This window comes from Camelus bactrianus, chromosome 8 (assembly GCF_048773025.1).
Source record: "Camelus bactrianus isolate YW-2024 breed Bactrian camel chromosome 8, ASM4877302v1, whole genome shotgun sequence".
In the NCBI taxonomy this organism is placed as follows: domain Eukaryota; kingdom Metazoa; phylum Chordata; class Mammalia; order Artiodactyla; family Camelidae; genus Camelus; species Camelus bactrianus.
The window spans coordinates 8,826,579-8,843,500 of NC_133546.1; the positions used below are offsets into that span (position 1 = coordinate 8,826,579).

At 47.0% G+C, this 16,922-nt stretch overlaps 1 protein-coding gene across 2 annotated transcripts in view; it reads right to left on the reverse strand.

The window, feature by feature from the left end:
• ZDHHC14 (zDHHC palmitoyltransferase 14) overlaps positions 1-16,922 on the reverse strand; it is a 245,053-nt gene that overhangs the window by 14,664 nt on the left and 213,467 nt on the right. For both annotated transcript variants that reach the window (XM_010965753.3, XM_010965749.3), the window contains exons 5-7: positions 13,780-13,828; positions 4,740-4,842; positions 3,554-3,663 (exon numbers count right to left, since the gene is read on the reverse strand). In XM_010965753.3, the coding sequence (XP_010964055.2) occupies positions 3,554-3,663; positions 4,740-4,842; positions 13,780-13,828 (262 nt within the window). The remainder of the gene's footprint in view (positions 1-3,553; positions 3,664-4,739; positions 4,843-13,779; positions 13,829-16,922) is intronic.

The window sequence follows — 16,922 nt, forward strand, 5'->3', positions numbered from 1 at the left end:
TGGTTTGGGGCTGGGCCACACTCCCAGCAGCCTCTGCGGGACGCCCCGAGCACATCCACATGCCCATGTGCTCCCCCTCCTGTTCCACGCATCAGCTCTGCTTTCAGAAGATCAGGGTTATCGTCCCAGCTACCACCTTCAGGTCTTCAAGTGACAGGCTAACAAGCCATTAAAAAAGACTTGTGACAGGATCTGGAAGTGGGACTCTCTCTGCTTCAGTTTTGAAAAAACAAGAGGCTACAAGAACCTCCATCTTCCAAAGGGAAGATGCCGGACCCCCCCCCCCCCCCAACGTGGGACCGTCAGAGAGGTTCTCAGACCAAGTCTGCAGCCGCCTTCAAGGGTATAAAAGATCGAAGGTAAAAGAGCAAAGGATGCCTTGGGGAGAGGGGTCACCTGCTCCTGCCGGGTGATGAGAGCAAGGGTGGGGGCCGGTGAGGTGAGGGCGGGGGCCGGGCGCAGTCCTGGGGAGAGAGCCGGTGCGGAGCTGGCTGGAAGGGGCATGTTGGGGGTCAAATCGTATCCCCCCAAAACGTATGCTGAAATCCCAGTAGGGGTGTTACCTTTCAGTGAACTTTGAAGTTCTGATTCACTGAAATGACACTATTTTATAGGAAATGAAAGTGCCCTGAGTCCTTTTCTTTTTTTCCCCCCAACTGACAGGAGAAATTAAGGGACTTGCAGGGGATTTTATCCAGGAGCAGAAAAAGAACCAGGTCACAAAGAGTCTGAAGGGACAGCAGGGATTATAGAGAAACTTCTCGGCCTGCTTCCTACGCGTTCAGCCTGTTGAGAAGTACCAGCCATGCACCAAGACTGTGACACTCTGTCCCAAGTCCCCTCCTGGCTCTCACGATGGCCCCCCTGAGCTCATCTCAGTTTCTTGCTTCGCCCCTCGAGATCCCCTCACTGCCGCCCACAAACAACTCCCCCAGTTCCTCTTCTGACAAGCCAGGCTCCCCCCTCACCTCTGGGTCTTCGCACATGCTGGTCCCTGTCCTCCCACAATTCCTTTCCTCCAACTCCTCCTGATCCTTTGGAAGAGATCACACCTTACACCCCTCCTCTGGGAAGCCCTCCCAGGTGTCCCAGAGAACCTGCACCCCGACGCCATCACAGCCCCTCCAGCCGAGCAGGCTTGCTGTTGATGGGTTGATGGGCCTGTGTTGTTGACGTTTTCTCTCGTGCGTCCTCAGCCCCCAGCACACAGCATGTGCTCATTAACAGTGGCCAAGGGGATTCTTTCAACTGGTCAACCCACAGCTCCAGTCCATAGGTCCTTACCCTGACCACGTCTTAGGACTTTTTGTCTTTCCAATCTTCCATTCCTCCTACCTGCCCTGTTAGGAGGGCCCCCTTCCCCAAACCTGGCTGTTCCCACTCTGCTGCCCCACACCTCTGGGGACATTGTGCAGGGAACTGACTGTGGGTCTTTGCCCTCACGGTCTGGAGCTCTCCTGGGAGAACACAAAGACGCACTCATCCTTCCTCACGAGCACATAGTTACATGGCTTAAGAGCATTTTAGAGACAACTCAGGCACACAATGCTGGACACATGGGTGGTCCTCAGCCCCTGACTGAAGTGAGGGATGCTGGTCACTTGACAGGTTCGTCTGGGATGCACAAAGACAGCCCTGGCCCTCTCAAGGGCACGGAGGTTGGGTGAGGCAGGTCAGAGAGAGGAGAGGGCAAAGCAGGGAGCAGCAAAGACAAGCACTGTCCCCTCCTCGCCTCTGCCGGGAACAGCTCTGGGGAGCGGAGCCTGAAGGCAAGCAGGAGGGCAGCGCCCCATCTTCCCTGCACAAAGCTCTGAGTGGTTCAGCTGTTCCAAGGGCAGGGCCGTCCCTGAGAAATGCCCCATCCAGAGGGACTTGGATTTGGGAAAGTATACAGCCCCAGCTCAGCCAACACAGCAAATTCAATCCAGTTGTGGAAAAAATCGTTTCGGCTATGACAAGATTTGATCTATAAACAATACAGAGCAGTGCCAAGTGCAAATCAAAGACTTGGGAACAAGAAGAGAGATTTGGACAGAATGTGACAATTTAAATTCCTTTCCTAGGTTCAGATGTCTATTTCAGAGACGGGGAAAGACACTTCTGCCTCCTTGACTCTGTGTCGTGGCCTGCTCCCACCATCCACAAAGCAACACACCCCAGTAGGAAACACAAGCTAAATTTGAAAAACCAAGCATTTCCAGAGGTTTGTTCTGCTCTAAAGAGCCCCCGGAGGGGCTCCTGGGTGGGTCTGACCAGAGTCCTTCGCTGCCCCTCTGGCCAGGCCCTCCTCAGAGGCCTCAGAGGGACAGGCGGGGCCCCCAAATTCAGGATGAAAGCGGCACACTGGGCTCCCAACTTTCTAGACCCAAACTGGAAAACAATTTCCAATTATCCAATAGCACCAGTGACTATAACCCAGTACCAATTACCAAATGGCCTTGGAATATATGCTTGATTATTTTTTGGGGGGTGGTGGGCATCACTCTTCCTTCCCTAATGAAGTTTCATTGAGGCTGATGAGCAGATTCAGTTTGCATTCCATGAGCACAAACCAGTGATGTCTGGCCATGTAGCTCTCAGGAAGCAGTGGGACTGCTGTGGAGAAAGCCCAGTGGCTTTTGTGGTTTCTCTTCATTTACACAGTTAGAAGCCAAAAGGGAGGAAGGCTTGGAAACACATTCTAGAGACCTGGTATACTTACTACAAAATTTTGATGATTGTTTGGCTAATCCATTGGAAATATTCTACATGGGTGTAACTCACAAATAATCAAGAATTGACTGTATTTGGCATAATTCTGACTTGGAGGCAGCATTGTACCATCAACACACACACTGGTTCTGATGTCCAAAGCCTGGGTTTGAGTCCTGACTTGGCAGCATTTACTAGCTGTGTGATCTTGGGCAAGTTATTTAACCTCTCTGTGCCTCAGTTTCCACATCCATACAATGGGATTAATAGTACCGATCTCATAGGTACAGAGTGAGGTTTTAAAAGTTAATCCACGTAAAGCATTTGCAGCACAGCCTAATGCTATTCAGTAAATTTCAGCCACTGCCACTGTTAACGTTACTGCTGCCTTACCACCACCATCTCAACTGCTCCCACCCACAAGGATCACTCCCTCTGAACTATTATAGCATTTATATTCTGTACAGCTCAGTTCTTAGCACTTCTTTCTACAGGTTTCCTAATTGCCTCCTACGTCATATCCTGGGTTCCTTAATAGAGCCCCCTGCTTATCACGGACATTCAACATCATCCAGTCATTCCTGGGTCACGTGCCTCAGTCTCCCTATTTTGATCCTGAGGAGATTTCCCCAAACTTGATTCCAATTCAGTGGAATGTTAGCCCAAGCATCACACAACAAGCAGAGCACAAGCCGGATCTCTACTGTGTTAAGGCCGTGTCTCCACGGCAGGAAGCAGAGCGCTGGCCTGGCCAGCGGTTACGCGGTGGCGAGGTCCCTGCCGCCTGAGGCCGGTGCCAGCACAGCCAGGCTGTGTGCTTCCCCCAGATCCGTTAAAGAGGGTCGCACTGTCTGAATCTTACCTTGGAGAGATGGGCCCACACAGGGCAACACAGCAATTTGTAAAGATATTTCCGTAGCTGTAGGGGTTGTAATTTTCTTTACCTCTTTTATTTGACCAAGATCCTTTAATCTGAAAGAAAAAGACAGTCAGTGACACACTATCCCTCACACCAATGCCGCAGTTCAGGTGAGTCGGGCCGTGAGAAGCCCACAGAGAGTGCAATGGTCTTTCCTTGTTTCTTCAGCAGGAGAAACTGAGGTACTTTTCTCAAGGAAAACTGGCGTTTACCTCAAATTTGGAAACACCCCAAAACAAAAGGTCAGACTGGGGAGAAAGGAACATTCTGTGAGGGCAGTAATCTCTTATTTCTATTACATAGTATTTAAAGGCCAGCTCACAGAAGTCAGTGGAGAGTTTTTCATATCACATTTAGTTGTTAAATAGTAATGAAATGAATGGTGACAGAAAGGGGTAACGTGCCCCCTCATTGGCCATTTGTAGCCTAAATTCAGCCTTGTCCTATTGCCAAGATAACTTTGCAGAATATTTCTAATGTTCATAGTTACCAAATACTAGTAACTGTCTTAATAGTCTCTTAATTCATATACCTCATCGGCACTGATTTTCCAAGCCTTTAAGGCAACCTGACTAATTCTGAGACATTTAATTCCTGTACTGACAGAGACTTCTGCCAGAATTTAAATATTCAGGGCAAAGAGGACCAGGGTCATGAAGACACATTTCTAACATTGGGTTTTCCAGTTTTATGCCTGTTCTCTGTCTGCAGTAAATACAGGCAGATAATCCTGGACAAAAAGTTAAACTCTGGGCAGGGACGATCTCCTTCCAAAATGAAATGGAGCTGCTCACTGTGAAAGGTAGACTCCAGCCTACATGGTCTCTCTCCAGCAGGGCAGGGGTGACTCCCAGAACTGTACTGTAAAGGAGTAGAACAGATCCCTTCCCCCGCCTTGGAACTGGTGTCACTTGGCCAATCTTAGTATCTACATGATGTGGTCAGACAGCAAGACAATTTAGGGATTTGCAATAATCAGGAGACTGATGTTGGAAAATGTTTCCACTGTGCGCTCTTTGCTCCCAGGGTCATGTCTGGATGGGGAATAAGGAAGACCTGGGCCCCCACCTCTTCTTTCTATTTTCCCCACAAAAGCATACACCAGCGCCCCACCCCACCAGGAACTTACGTCTTCGTTCGTAGTCTGGTTAGAGCTGATCAGATAGGTGTGGAAACCTGAGAGCCCCACGATGGACCAGACAGAGAAGAAGCACACCACAGCCTCTAGCACGGTGACCTGGAGTCAAGGAGGCGAACTGGCAGGGCGGTGACATGCGCAGGGCCCCCGGGAGCCAGAGGACTGGAATTTGGACAGGAAACACCCACAGGCCCTCACTCGGTCCCCTTGTGTCCTCCCAGCCAGGGGAGACCCTCCGGGGCAGCCCAAGGCCACGTTCTCCTTCCCGTCACAGCACTTGCTCTCAGTAAGGGATTGGGGAGGGGTCCTCTGAACTTCTCGCAGCTGACAGCGCCTCTGACTGTCCTCCCCGCCTGACCTTCGCCCTTTCCCTGTGACTCACCACGTAGCCAACGGTGGTGGCATCAAAACCAGGGAGCACGCTGGCTGGTGCTGGCAGCGGCCCAGGCCGTCGCCAAAAGGACACATTATTGAAGATCACTTCAGTCATAGACTCTAATTTTGGCTTCTGAAAGCTGAGGACTGTAGCACTAACAGGTTTCTCCCCAACCTGAACTGAGGCTATGACAGTCACCAGCAGGGCGGCCGCAGGTGGCTGTGCCCCGGGCAGGGCTGATCCCCTGCGCTGCCTCTCTCCAGATGGCCCTCCAACCCGTGGACTGCCCGCCTCCACTGTGGATGGACTTCTGACCTGGCGGGGCATTTCTCAGTGTGGTATCAGGTACTGTTCCTTGGGGGACCTTTTCCCAGACCCTCAGCCAACCCCGACACATAAGGCTATCCTCAGCTGTTCAACAGGCAACTGGGAACTGGATGCACCCCAGACATGGAGTGATCGGGAGTCTTGAGTTCCACAAGATGTGCTATAACTGAAGGAGAAAAAGCCTGGCTCTCTTCAACAGACGAGATAAATCAACCAAGTGTGGCCATTTGAAAAGACCAGAGAATTTCTCTGTCCCACATATGTTTGTAAAATTCTATTTTCAAGATACGATGTTTCTCAGGACAGAAAAAAATCATCTTAGGTCTGGGAGTTTAAATATACATCATGCATCCCCCATCGATAAATTTCAGACCAGAGAAGGTAAATACTCATTGCAAGGAGGGAAGCCATGGATCATGCTGTAATGCCTCACTATTGACAATTTTTTCAGGATTGGATATAAGTCATCTTCAGACCAGCGAAATGAATACATTATCAAGTGAAGGGCCATCATCTGCCACGTCATGATTAACAAACGCCACTGTCCGGGCACGGGAGGCTGCCCAGAAAACAGGACGAATGACTCGGCTCCTCCTGTGACGGCCTTTCAACATCAGGATTAACTACTGGGTCTGATCTTGGAAAAGCAGAAAAACATTTTACTTTCCTAAGGCTTAAATTTCTAGAAACTGCAAGGTCTCAGAAAAGCCCCAGCCTGAAATTAAAAGGACATCTCAAAGGAAGGATGCCCCGGGGTCAGCTGGCCAAGGTGAAACCAGCCCAGAGCAGCTGGGCCCCTTAGAGTTCTCTGACACACCGAGCTCCTGGGGGCCCCCCACCGCCCAGTCCTCATGGAGGAAGGGGGTGAGCAGGATGGAGGAGGCGCTGCACCTCCCAGGAAGAGGAAAACTAAGATGGAGTCTGGAAAAGTGGATAAGTACGGAGGAGTGAGGAAGACCAGTGGGAGAAAAGAGTGATGCAGAGAGCCCTCCCCAGGGCTGTCACCAGCCCAGGCAACCCCTTCATTTCTCCCAGGGTCTCCCAGGTGGGTGAAAGGTGAACATGAGGACACAGGGATGGTGGCCCAGGTAGCAAAGATGGCCTTGTTCTTAACCGCCTTCCAAAGGGTCAGGGCTCCCCACTCCTGCCCCCTCCTCCCGCCCTCATCCTCCCACCCAAGAGGGTGCAGACTGGGAGGCAGCCACGTGGGCGTCATGCCCCACACTGGCTCAGAAGCAGAGGCGACATGGAGCCCGGGAAAAGCGGTGAGGAAGCAGTGGGAAGACTGAGTCGGGAGAACCAGGTTGCATAAAGGGAGGTGACACTGGCAGTGACTCTGCACAGGCTGGAAAAGACAAGAGGTGGCGGGATCAAAGAGGAGGTGACAGAGGAAATGGAAACTAGGGTAGAAAAGGGAGAACGAAGAATGAACCAGAAGATGTCTTTACTGAATGATTCACAGAAGGCCGAACTTCGGTCTCAGACGTGCTTAGGTGTCACCAGCAGTTTACAACCCAGGTAGAATGATGGTCCTGTCAGACATACATGACATCCATACGTGTGAACCAGACAGAAGCTGGCTTGTGACAGCGGAGGATTGCAGCACTGAAAGTGGCAACTGCTCCTTCTCCGGCTGCTGTTTCTTGCACTGTTACCAGTGGGTGTGGGGCATTAAAGGTTTATGGCACCCCCCACCCCCCACCAAAATGCAGTTTTCTATATTAATATCGCATGTGCTTTGGAAACATTTTATAAATAGCAGAATGAAGTTTCACAGTTAGCTCACAGCTGTGTCGAAATGACACGAATTCATGGCAGGATGCAAGATGTTGCCACTCTGCCTCTCCCCCTCACAGCTGACACTTGGCCCACCAGACGGACGCTGAGGGAATCACCATCATCACTTGTAAAAATGGCCGGCATCACTGGTGATGTGTCTGTTCCAAAGGCTTCACGTGGATTAACTCACTTAATCCTGAGGGCAACCCAGTGAGAAATGTGATTCCCTTAACCAACTGGGAAACTGAGGCACAAAGCAGTTAAGTAATTTCTCTAAGAAACAGTAGAGCAAGGATTTGAAACTTGGTAAGTGTGGTGCTGCCAGTATGGCAGAAAAGCTGTTTCTTTTCCTAATTCTTGCTGAGGGACACATGGCTCTAGGCTGATCCCAACCTCTGCTGGAGCAGATCAGGACCCGCCTTGTCAGGGATTCCTGAACCCGTGGCATCTTAAGGCATCCATTCCCGTCAGATTCACTCTCAGATGAAGGCACGGATATCTGAACAACACATTTCCCTGAACTGATAGCTCGATGTTGAAAATATCTATGCCATAATAAGATTAAGAAACATACATTTCTCTTTAATGTATCAAAACCCATTTACTGATTTCTTTTAAAAAAGAGAGACATGAGAGGAAACAGGCCAACTCCAGTAGGAGCCAATTTAATAAGCAGCTGGACATTTATTGCATAAGAGATGGGTTCCAAATTACAGCAGTTACCACTGCCAGCCTCCATCTGTCACTCTCCAGCCCCCAATAAGACAGTGAGCCCACTTTGTGGCCAGGAATATGGCTTTAAATTCCCCGCAGTCCCTAGTTCAAAATGCTGCACACCAAGGTACTCACTAGATGAATGAAGAACTGAAAGACTGGAAAATGCTGATGGGCAGACCCCTCCCTCGGGTTTCTGCGCAAGTCCGAAGTGCTGCTCTGTGCTTCTCTGTGCACCTGGCTCTGCACTCAGGACAGGAGAGGGTGGGGCAGGGTTAGCTCCCCGCCCTAGGGGACAGGGGTCTGTGTGCCCGTGGGAAGGTAAGTAAGGGGACACGGCCTTGCAGAGACATGGAAACTGTGTTGGGCAGAATGGTGAAGTCACCTCAGGATTTGGAGAATCATAAAACAGTTTTTTCTTATAACTTCAGGAGGCTTAAAAACTCCCCTGATGCCTCTCCATGGATACACAAGGACCCCAAGTTAAGATGTCCTGATTTATTCCATTCCCTTCATTTTACAAATAGGTTTAAATCTTTACTCTGCTGTTTCTTAAGCAAATTACTTAACTACTTTCTGCCTCAGTTTCCCGACTGGTTAAGTGGGGATCACACTTCTCACTGGGTTGCTCTGAGGATTAAGTGAGTTAATTAATCCATTTTACCTACAAATAGGTAAAATGAAGGGCTATGGCCCAGAGCAGTCAAGCCACTTACAAAAACTTACACAGCAGTTCATGGCAGAACAGAACCATTGCTCTGAGGATTAAGTGAGTTAATTAATCCATTTTATCTACAAATAGGTAAAATGAAGGGCTATGGCCCAGACAGTCAAGCCACTTACAAAAACTTACACAGCAATTCCTGGCAGAACAGAACCAGAACATGGTCTCTAGGCTTCTAGGAGAGACAGAACCCTTCCCAAGGCCCCCAGCTATGCAGTGTCACACGACAGGCCCTAACTTTGGAGCCCTAGGGCTACAACAGCAGGGCTAAAACTGCCTATGACACTGAACCTCGTTTATCAGTCCCACGGCCTCAGAGCCACCCCTGGGTGAAGAACTTGTCTCTGTTAATATGTCATCGCCCATCTCTCCACATTCCAGCAATCAGGCTGGCGACGGGATTTTTTGCCGTGTGCCAAATCCAGACAACAGTTTATTTTAAAAAGTCTGTATTTCACATGGGTTTCCTCATTGACCAAAATCCCCAAATTCCAGAATGGCCAGGGAATGCTGAAGTCCAAGGCTCTGCCCTGGGCCCTTTCCTCTCTGGGCACTGGGCATCTGCACCCTGGGGGGCTGCACTGGGCTTGGGGGGCCCTCTCTGTGGGCACCAGTCACACACCCCTGGGTCCTCATGCATCTTATTCTGCTTCCGGTCTCTGTCTTGGGTTATGAGGTTTAAAATATAAGAAACAGATGTTGGTAATCATTTCCTTTTTTTTTTTCTTTTTCCTAAAAGTTACAGTGAAATAGGCAACACTTACTTACAGGAAGAGCTTTGATGGAAAAGCAGATATCAGCGACACACCCCTGTTTATCTAGACTGAGTGTCTACAGCAGCATTGAATGCTTTTAGATATTAGGTTCAGGAATTTTCCTCATCAATTAGGTGCCCCTATAAGCCTTAGACAGAGATAATAAACTGCAGCTTGTGCCCCTGTCCCCTGAGTGCCCACCCCTGTGTCTGGAGTGGGGGCTCCTGACTTCCTGACGATTTACACAACAGACACTTTGAAAATCGAAGTCACTGAGACCCTTCAGAATGGGTCATGGGACCATTATCTTTCAGCCTCTCAACTCCTTTTTTCCTACATGCTTATATGCCAGGCAATGGAGGTATATGATTGTCCCAAATTAATCCATGAAGTCTCTATAACTCCGATCAAAATTCCCACTGGAAGTTTTAAAGTGGTATTCAACAAACCAAGTCTAAAATTCATCAGGAAGAGAAAATGGACAAGAACAGGTAAGAAATTTTGCAAAACAGCATCACAGGGGTGGGAGCCAGAGAAGACTTTTCTAGTAAAGCAGACAGACAAGGTGAGAACAGTCTAAACAGGCTCATGGGCACACAGGGTGAAGGGGGCTTTTCCAACTAGAGGTGCAAGAACAGACCACTGGTTCTCAAAGTGTGGCTCGCAGACCCTTAGGGTCCCCAAGATCCTTTTAGGGGATCCTCCAGGTCAAAACTATTTTCCCATCAACATCAAAACATTATCCCCTAGCTTCACTCTCATTCATGCGGTGGCTGCTTCTGGAGGCTGTGTGATGCAAAACGATGCCCTTACTCACAGAATGAGTGTGTGTGCATTCCTGTGTTTTAAAATATTCTCAGTTTTTCCATTTTGAAAAGATATAGGCACCCCAATGTTCATAGCAGCACTATTTACAAGAGCCAAGGCACGGAAACACCCGAATGTCCAGCAACAGATGACTGGATAAAGAAGTTGTGGTGTATTTATATACAATGGAATACTACTCAGCCATTGAAAAGAATAAAATAATGCCATTTGCAGCAACATGGATGGACCTAGAGATTATCATACTAAGTGAAATAAATCAGACAAAGAAAAATATCATATGATACCACATATGTGGAATCTTTAAAAAAAAAAGACACAAATGAACTCATTTACAAAACTGAAACTGGCTCACAGATGTAGAAAATAAATTTATGGTTATTAGGGGGGAATAGGAGGAAGGATAAATTAAGAATTTGGGATTAGCAGACACTATCTACAAAATAGATTAACAACAAGGTCCTACTGTATAGCACAGAGAACCATATTAAATAGCTTATAATAACCTATAATGAAAAAGACTATGAAAAAGTATATATGTATAACTGAATCACCATGCTGTATACCAGAAACTAACACAACATTGTAAATCAACTGTACTTCAATAAAAAATTTTCTCAGTTTTCATTTCAAACACAATACATAGAAATAGATATAATCTACATGAACAGAAGCTCTCTGGAGTCTTTAATGATTTTTAAGAGTGTAAAAGAGTCCTGAGACCAAGAAGTTTGAAAGCTGCCAGAATAGAATAGTAAGTGATATTGGGACATTTCACTAAACATTCGGGAAAAAATGAAGATAGAACTTTAGCTCATAGCACATACACAAAATTATATTACAGAGAAATTACTGTCCAAACTTAAGAAACAAAATATAAAAGTATTAGAAGAAAATTAAGGAAATATTGGTATCATTTTGGGGTGAGGATATAAGGCACAAAACCTAGGAGCCATGGAGTATGAGATTCATAGGCTGAATTTGTTAATAAATCATACTTTTTTTGTATGAAAAAGTAAAGTTAAAAGGTAAGTGACAGATTGGGAGAAAAGTACTGGAAAAATAATTTATAAGATTATTACTGAGACTATATAAAGAACATGTTACTAGGAAAAGAACAAACTACCCAATTAAAAAATGGACAAAGAGTTAGAACTAGAACATTGAGAAGGGGAAAAAATGGTTAACAATCATGAACATATGTGCAAGTTGATTATTATCCAGAAAATGAAACTGAAACCTCTACCTGAGAATGATATTTCAAGGGAAAATAAGCTAAAATTTGCTCCAAACCAAGTAAGAGCATCGCTCTCCTTCCTCCCCTTTCCACACGAACCACTCCTCTAGCAAAGTCAGCACGTCACTCAAATACACCGTCACTCGTGACAGCAGCAGCATCTGTCTACTCCCCTTTCTGGGGAACACAATGCTTGTGATTATACAGACCGTGGGCACAGCCAGACCAGGAGAATGAGCAGGCGTGTGTGCTCTCAAAGAACGTTCTGGCGGAGCCTGCCCAGTGCAAATGTTGCCTCCAAAAGAATCCTCTTTGAAACCACTCCTGCCATGCACATAAGCAATGCTTCGGCATCAAGCCTTCTCACTTACGTTCCATGTAATTGATTTTGTCAGCACAGCATTGTCAAGTACTGAACAGTTGACTGTAACAGGTCAAAACATTGAGACACAAAAGAGTTTAAAGAAATGGCCCCTAATCTTATAGGTAACTGTGGTAGAGCAGGGATTAAAAGCCTTTTATCCCAGGTTAGGTGGTCCTTCCTTGTGATTGTGACAGGAAAAGACCATGAGTTGGGAGGTCTGGGGCAGAAACCAGGAAGACCCATTGGCAACAAACCCAACCACACCCACCTGGCTCCTCTCTGCTCCAGGGGGAGTGTGGGGCCGGTAGGTGGAGGGAGGAGTCCAGGTCCTCGATGGCTCCGTTGTCTGAAAGGCCCCGCGGGCATCCCACACAAGCACAGGTCTCAGGAAAGGCACAGGGGCTGGGGACAGAGGAGGGGAAGTGACTGAGGCTGCCACACTCTTGAGGCTTCAGAAAGCATTCCAGTTGGCAGCCCAGACCTCAATTTCAGTTCTGCGTTGCATTTATAAAGCTTCACAAGATCAGCATGTTTTCATGATGTAACTGATTTCCTGAAAGACCTAGATAAGCCTCTTCTTCAGGGAAGAAAAGACAGGCATGGCGGTAAGATATGACAAAGGAACATGCCTTGAAAATCGAAGAATCGATGGTGGAGGGTGGTCACCCCTGGCAAGGTGGGAAGAAAAAACAAGGATGGCATTTCCGATGGGACCTGTTCTTAGCAGCCACCGATGTCAAGAATTTCATCCCCAGGACAACCTTTCCTTCTGGCCAACTTCTAGCTAAATCTAGCTTCTCAGATCATTAACAGAAGACAAGAAATACCTGTCAAATGTATTGTCCAAGACCCTGTGTATATCCTCATATGGCCTTGTCCCCTTTTCAGGAGATTAGCGCAACCAACATTCTGTGCTGCCCATAAACACAGAGGCCCAAAAAGGAGACACTTTATATTATGAAAAAAAAAATGTGACCACATTTGCTTTTAGATCTACCTAAATTACACACACACACACACACACAAACCAGCTTCCAGGGACACAGACTGGTTTACTTTAACAGCTAAATGATGCACACGATATGTATGTCTTAGCAAAGTTCTTCACTCTTCAAGAACTCTCTACCACAAGACGAAGCTTACTCCTGGGAGTAACAAGGAGTTCAAGTTCAGTCCGGTCGGTCACGTGAAGAAGAAAGACAGCTGGATCCTGGACACAGCCGAGTCAGTGGGTCCAGCTGTCCGACTTTACACCACCTAGCGTCAAGCCCAGGGGACCGGGAGGGAGAGGGAGCCCATTCAAGCTCTTAATGGGTGAGCATTTTAAGAAGTTCACAGTACTGCGCTACATGCCCACATGTACTATTTGGGAGGGTGGGATTGAGACTTGAGATTTACCATCTTTAGTCCATTCAGGGCTATGAAAAGGTGTTCTGTTCCTAAATTAAGTACGGGGTAATCCTTACTGCCCAGAGGAACTCCAAGCTGCGTCCCCAGACAGAACCCACAGAGGGTCAGAGGCTCCCCATGTGGTGACCACACCAAGAAGGGACCCACACGGGGGCATCCGCAAACATTCTGTAGGGACCACCCGCTGATGAAAATGAAGTCAGCTGGAACTCGCAGCCTGACTCCTCCCCACACCAACCTGATTTAATGCAAATCAGTGTGGGTTCCTGGGGGTGGGCAAGAACTCACACTTAGTTTTCTAGCTAAAGAGCACGTCAACCCAAACAAGACTAAATGAGTCACTTCAGAGCCATTACTCACGCAAGTGAAGGTTAAGGAGTTCTTTGGATGCTTTGCAGAAGGAAAAGGAACATGATTTATGAGAAGGAAAGAACGCACAAGACGAAGAGGTAGCTGAGCAGAAGGCCAGTCCAATCCTTAACACGTCAGCATTGTTAAAAACCACCACCAGAAAGGATATCTTGCAGGGCTGTCTTTAAGAGCGTTTAGGAATCCTGCTTGCTGTGAACCTGTGGGAGCGAAACCAAAATTTAGTATTCAAACATTCACCTCCAGAAAACAACCTTCATGCTAAAAGCTCTCTCATCTACATAAAAATAATAGGTGTCCACAGATCAATTAAATAATTACATTTTGTAGCGCTACAGCACCCAGTATACGGATCAGAGACTGAAAATTCACTGGTTATTCAGCAAGAAAATGGCAGATTCGTAAGTAGACCTAACATCTGCAGGGTGTTTTTTTCAAAAAAAGCAGATGGATGTCTGCATACTTTCCCATTAATTATAGTTCTGATTACTCCTTTGTTTTCCTCATTTTAATAGGAAAACAGAATACTGTATGCAATTTTTTTTCCTCTTCTTTTATGAAAGACTGTTTTCCCAAAGTTTGTTAACTTTTGACCCTGGGCGTCCTGTAAACTAGTCTACGTATAAAAGACGTCTTTCTCTGCACCCAGAGTAAACAAACTCATAAAGGTGAAGTTTATTACTGACTCCTTTTGGGTTTGAGACATTTTAATGTGAACTGTCTACGCAAGAAAACATTTCTTTAGGGGCTTGAGTAAAGATGCATCTGACAAGGAGCGATTTTTTATTTTCTGAGTTGGCATTACGCTTTTTAAAAAGACAAGCCCATCTGGAGGAACTCTTGCTGCTCCCAAGTGGGCGTGGCAACACTGGGTCCCTGCTGTGCTGCAGAAGCCGTGTGTTTTGGGGACGTAATCTGGCCCTGGGGCAGCAGTGAGACGACCAGGGAGAATGGAGGCCAGAGGACTGGTTCTAGTGCCTCTCTGTGGTGTTGTCAGCTGGGAGTTAGAGGCAGGGTCCCGGACCCCTCTGTGTAACTGGGAACCGTGCTTGGCTACTGGGATGCTAAGAGTGGGATGGTTCCAATTCTTCCTCAAGTTCCCATCCCCTCTGTGCCATCTCCCCCTCCTCTCTGTGCCCACTGGTCACCACGGAGACACAAGGATGTGCCGTGTGCTAGGATGCCAACTGGTGGGAGAACTAATAAGGAAAACTTAAGGTCTTCCTTTCTACCCCTGTTAGATCAGGAGGGCCAAACCAGCAAGTGGATGTGCTGCTGATCTCAGAGCAAACGCAATCTTGATGCAAAAGGAGGGACTAAAAGAAATGATTTTTCTTTCTCCACTGAACCCAAATTGTACTGCTTTCCCCAACTCTCCCTCTTTTTTAAGGAAATTCAGATGTCACCTTCCCAGGAATCTCTAAGATAACAGGATTCTTTCCTGGTCGCCCCTCCCTGTCATGTGTCCCATCTCAGAGCCCACTTTCTGGCAAAGAGGACTCAGGGGACAGTCCTCCAGCTGCTCTCAAACAGCTCTCTGCCTTTGCCAAGGCTTCCAGAATCTTAGGGGGATCATGGAACCATGTAAAACCTCTCCCCTTCCTGAAAACAAATGGCGGGTCGAGGTGGGGTTTTTTAGTGCGGTTATTATGGGGGTGCAGAACCAGGGGAGGGGAAAAATCTTTATTTGCCAAAACATTTGGGTATCTTGCAGGCAGATAAATTCTGAATGCTTTTTGGGGGGGAAGATTGGATTAACAATGTGTCAGCATAAACTACAGCAAACTCCATTTTGCCGAAACCAGAGTGAGTAAACGTTCAGAGGAGATGGAAGTGAAATGTACATCACAATCCAACTGTGGTGGCAGGTGGCCAGCTTCCCTGTGTGTGTGTGTGTGTGTGTGTGTGTGTGTGTCTGTGTGTCTGTGTTCTCAGAGTTTATGGGCAAAGCCATAATTACAACGTTATTATATATGTATATACATAAATACAAAAACATTTTGAAGTTGCTAAAGATAATGTAAGAGATAATGTTTAAAGACTGTTTTTTAGTGTCATAAATGTGCTGGACTACCGGCACTTCTTTCTTCTCTAGTTGTGTAAACAATTGCTTCTACTGTCTACTAACACACAGCCAGGACCCGAGCTACACTTTCACCATTTTGCGTCCCTGAAAATGGACCAGGTGCCTCTGCGAAGCCAGGGGGGCATCCTTCCCAGGGGTGTGGAAGAAGTCTCTAACCAGTGTTCCTCTTCTTGCCACCCCACCAAGTTATGGCTCTCAGGCATAGACTACAAATTTGTGTCACATTCATATTTCAGTCTGAAAGAATGGGAACTAGGATTTAAAATGCTTATGAAAATTTGGGATAGTCCATTCACATCCAAAATTGACAAATATTTAAAAAGAATGAACGTGAAACTTTCCACACCACCTGCTTCCCCAGCCCCCGGACCGTACACCCTACAGAGAGAGCAGGGGAGGAGAATCTGTGTGTCTAACATCAGCCTTAGCACACAGTGGATTTCGCACTGCTGCAGGGGAAGGAAGTGAGGCCTGTGTCCAGATGCTTCTGCAAACATCCCAGAAAGAGGCTCTGTACTTGCTAATGGGTGGTGGTACTTCAGGAATGTGGACAAAGGCAATGCTGGTCTTTAATGTTGCTAATGGCACCAGAACAGAAATTTAAAGTCTCACATTCATAGGTCAAAGCCAAGTAGCGTCTTCTCATCCCTCCTTATTGTTGGAAAGTGAATGGCCCAGAGACAGAAGAAATTCAAAGTTATGCCCTTCAGAAAGGGAGTGAAAAATGCCATTTGCTTAGACAAATAAAGTCATTGATATCCAAATTTCATTTTTAATGAAGTTGCTTCCTTCGTATGCCAGGGGCAATTTGCCAGTGTTCTAGCAGATAATTAAACATCTTATCAAATGTATATCTGTAACATTTGTAGGTTTGTGTGTAAGAAAGCTCAGGCCTTATCCCCAGACTTTCTTTTCTTTAAGGAGGGTGACTATCCCTGCTTAAGTAGATATCATGTTAAGGAAAAAAAAAAAGCTCTGTTGTTTAATGGTTATCATTACAGCATATTATCCTTTGTGCAAATGTGGGGTGATTCTTTCCAGGGATCCCTTAACAGAGAGAAAGTGAAGTCACAAGTTTGAGCTGAGGAACAGTGTATTAAGGAAAAAGTCCCGTAAGTAGAAGGGCCTGGTCCAGGGGTGCCCCTGGCAACTGCTGTGGGAAGGATGGGGATGAGGGTGAGAGGGAGGGGGAGGGGTGCCAAGGGATG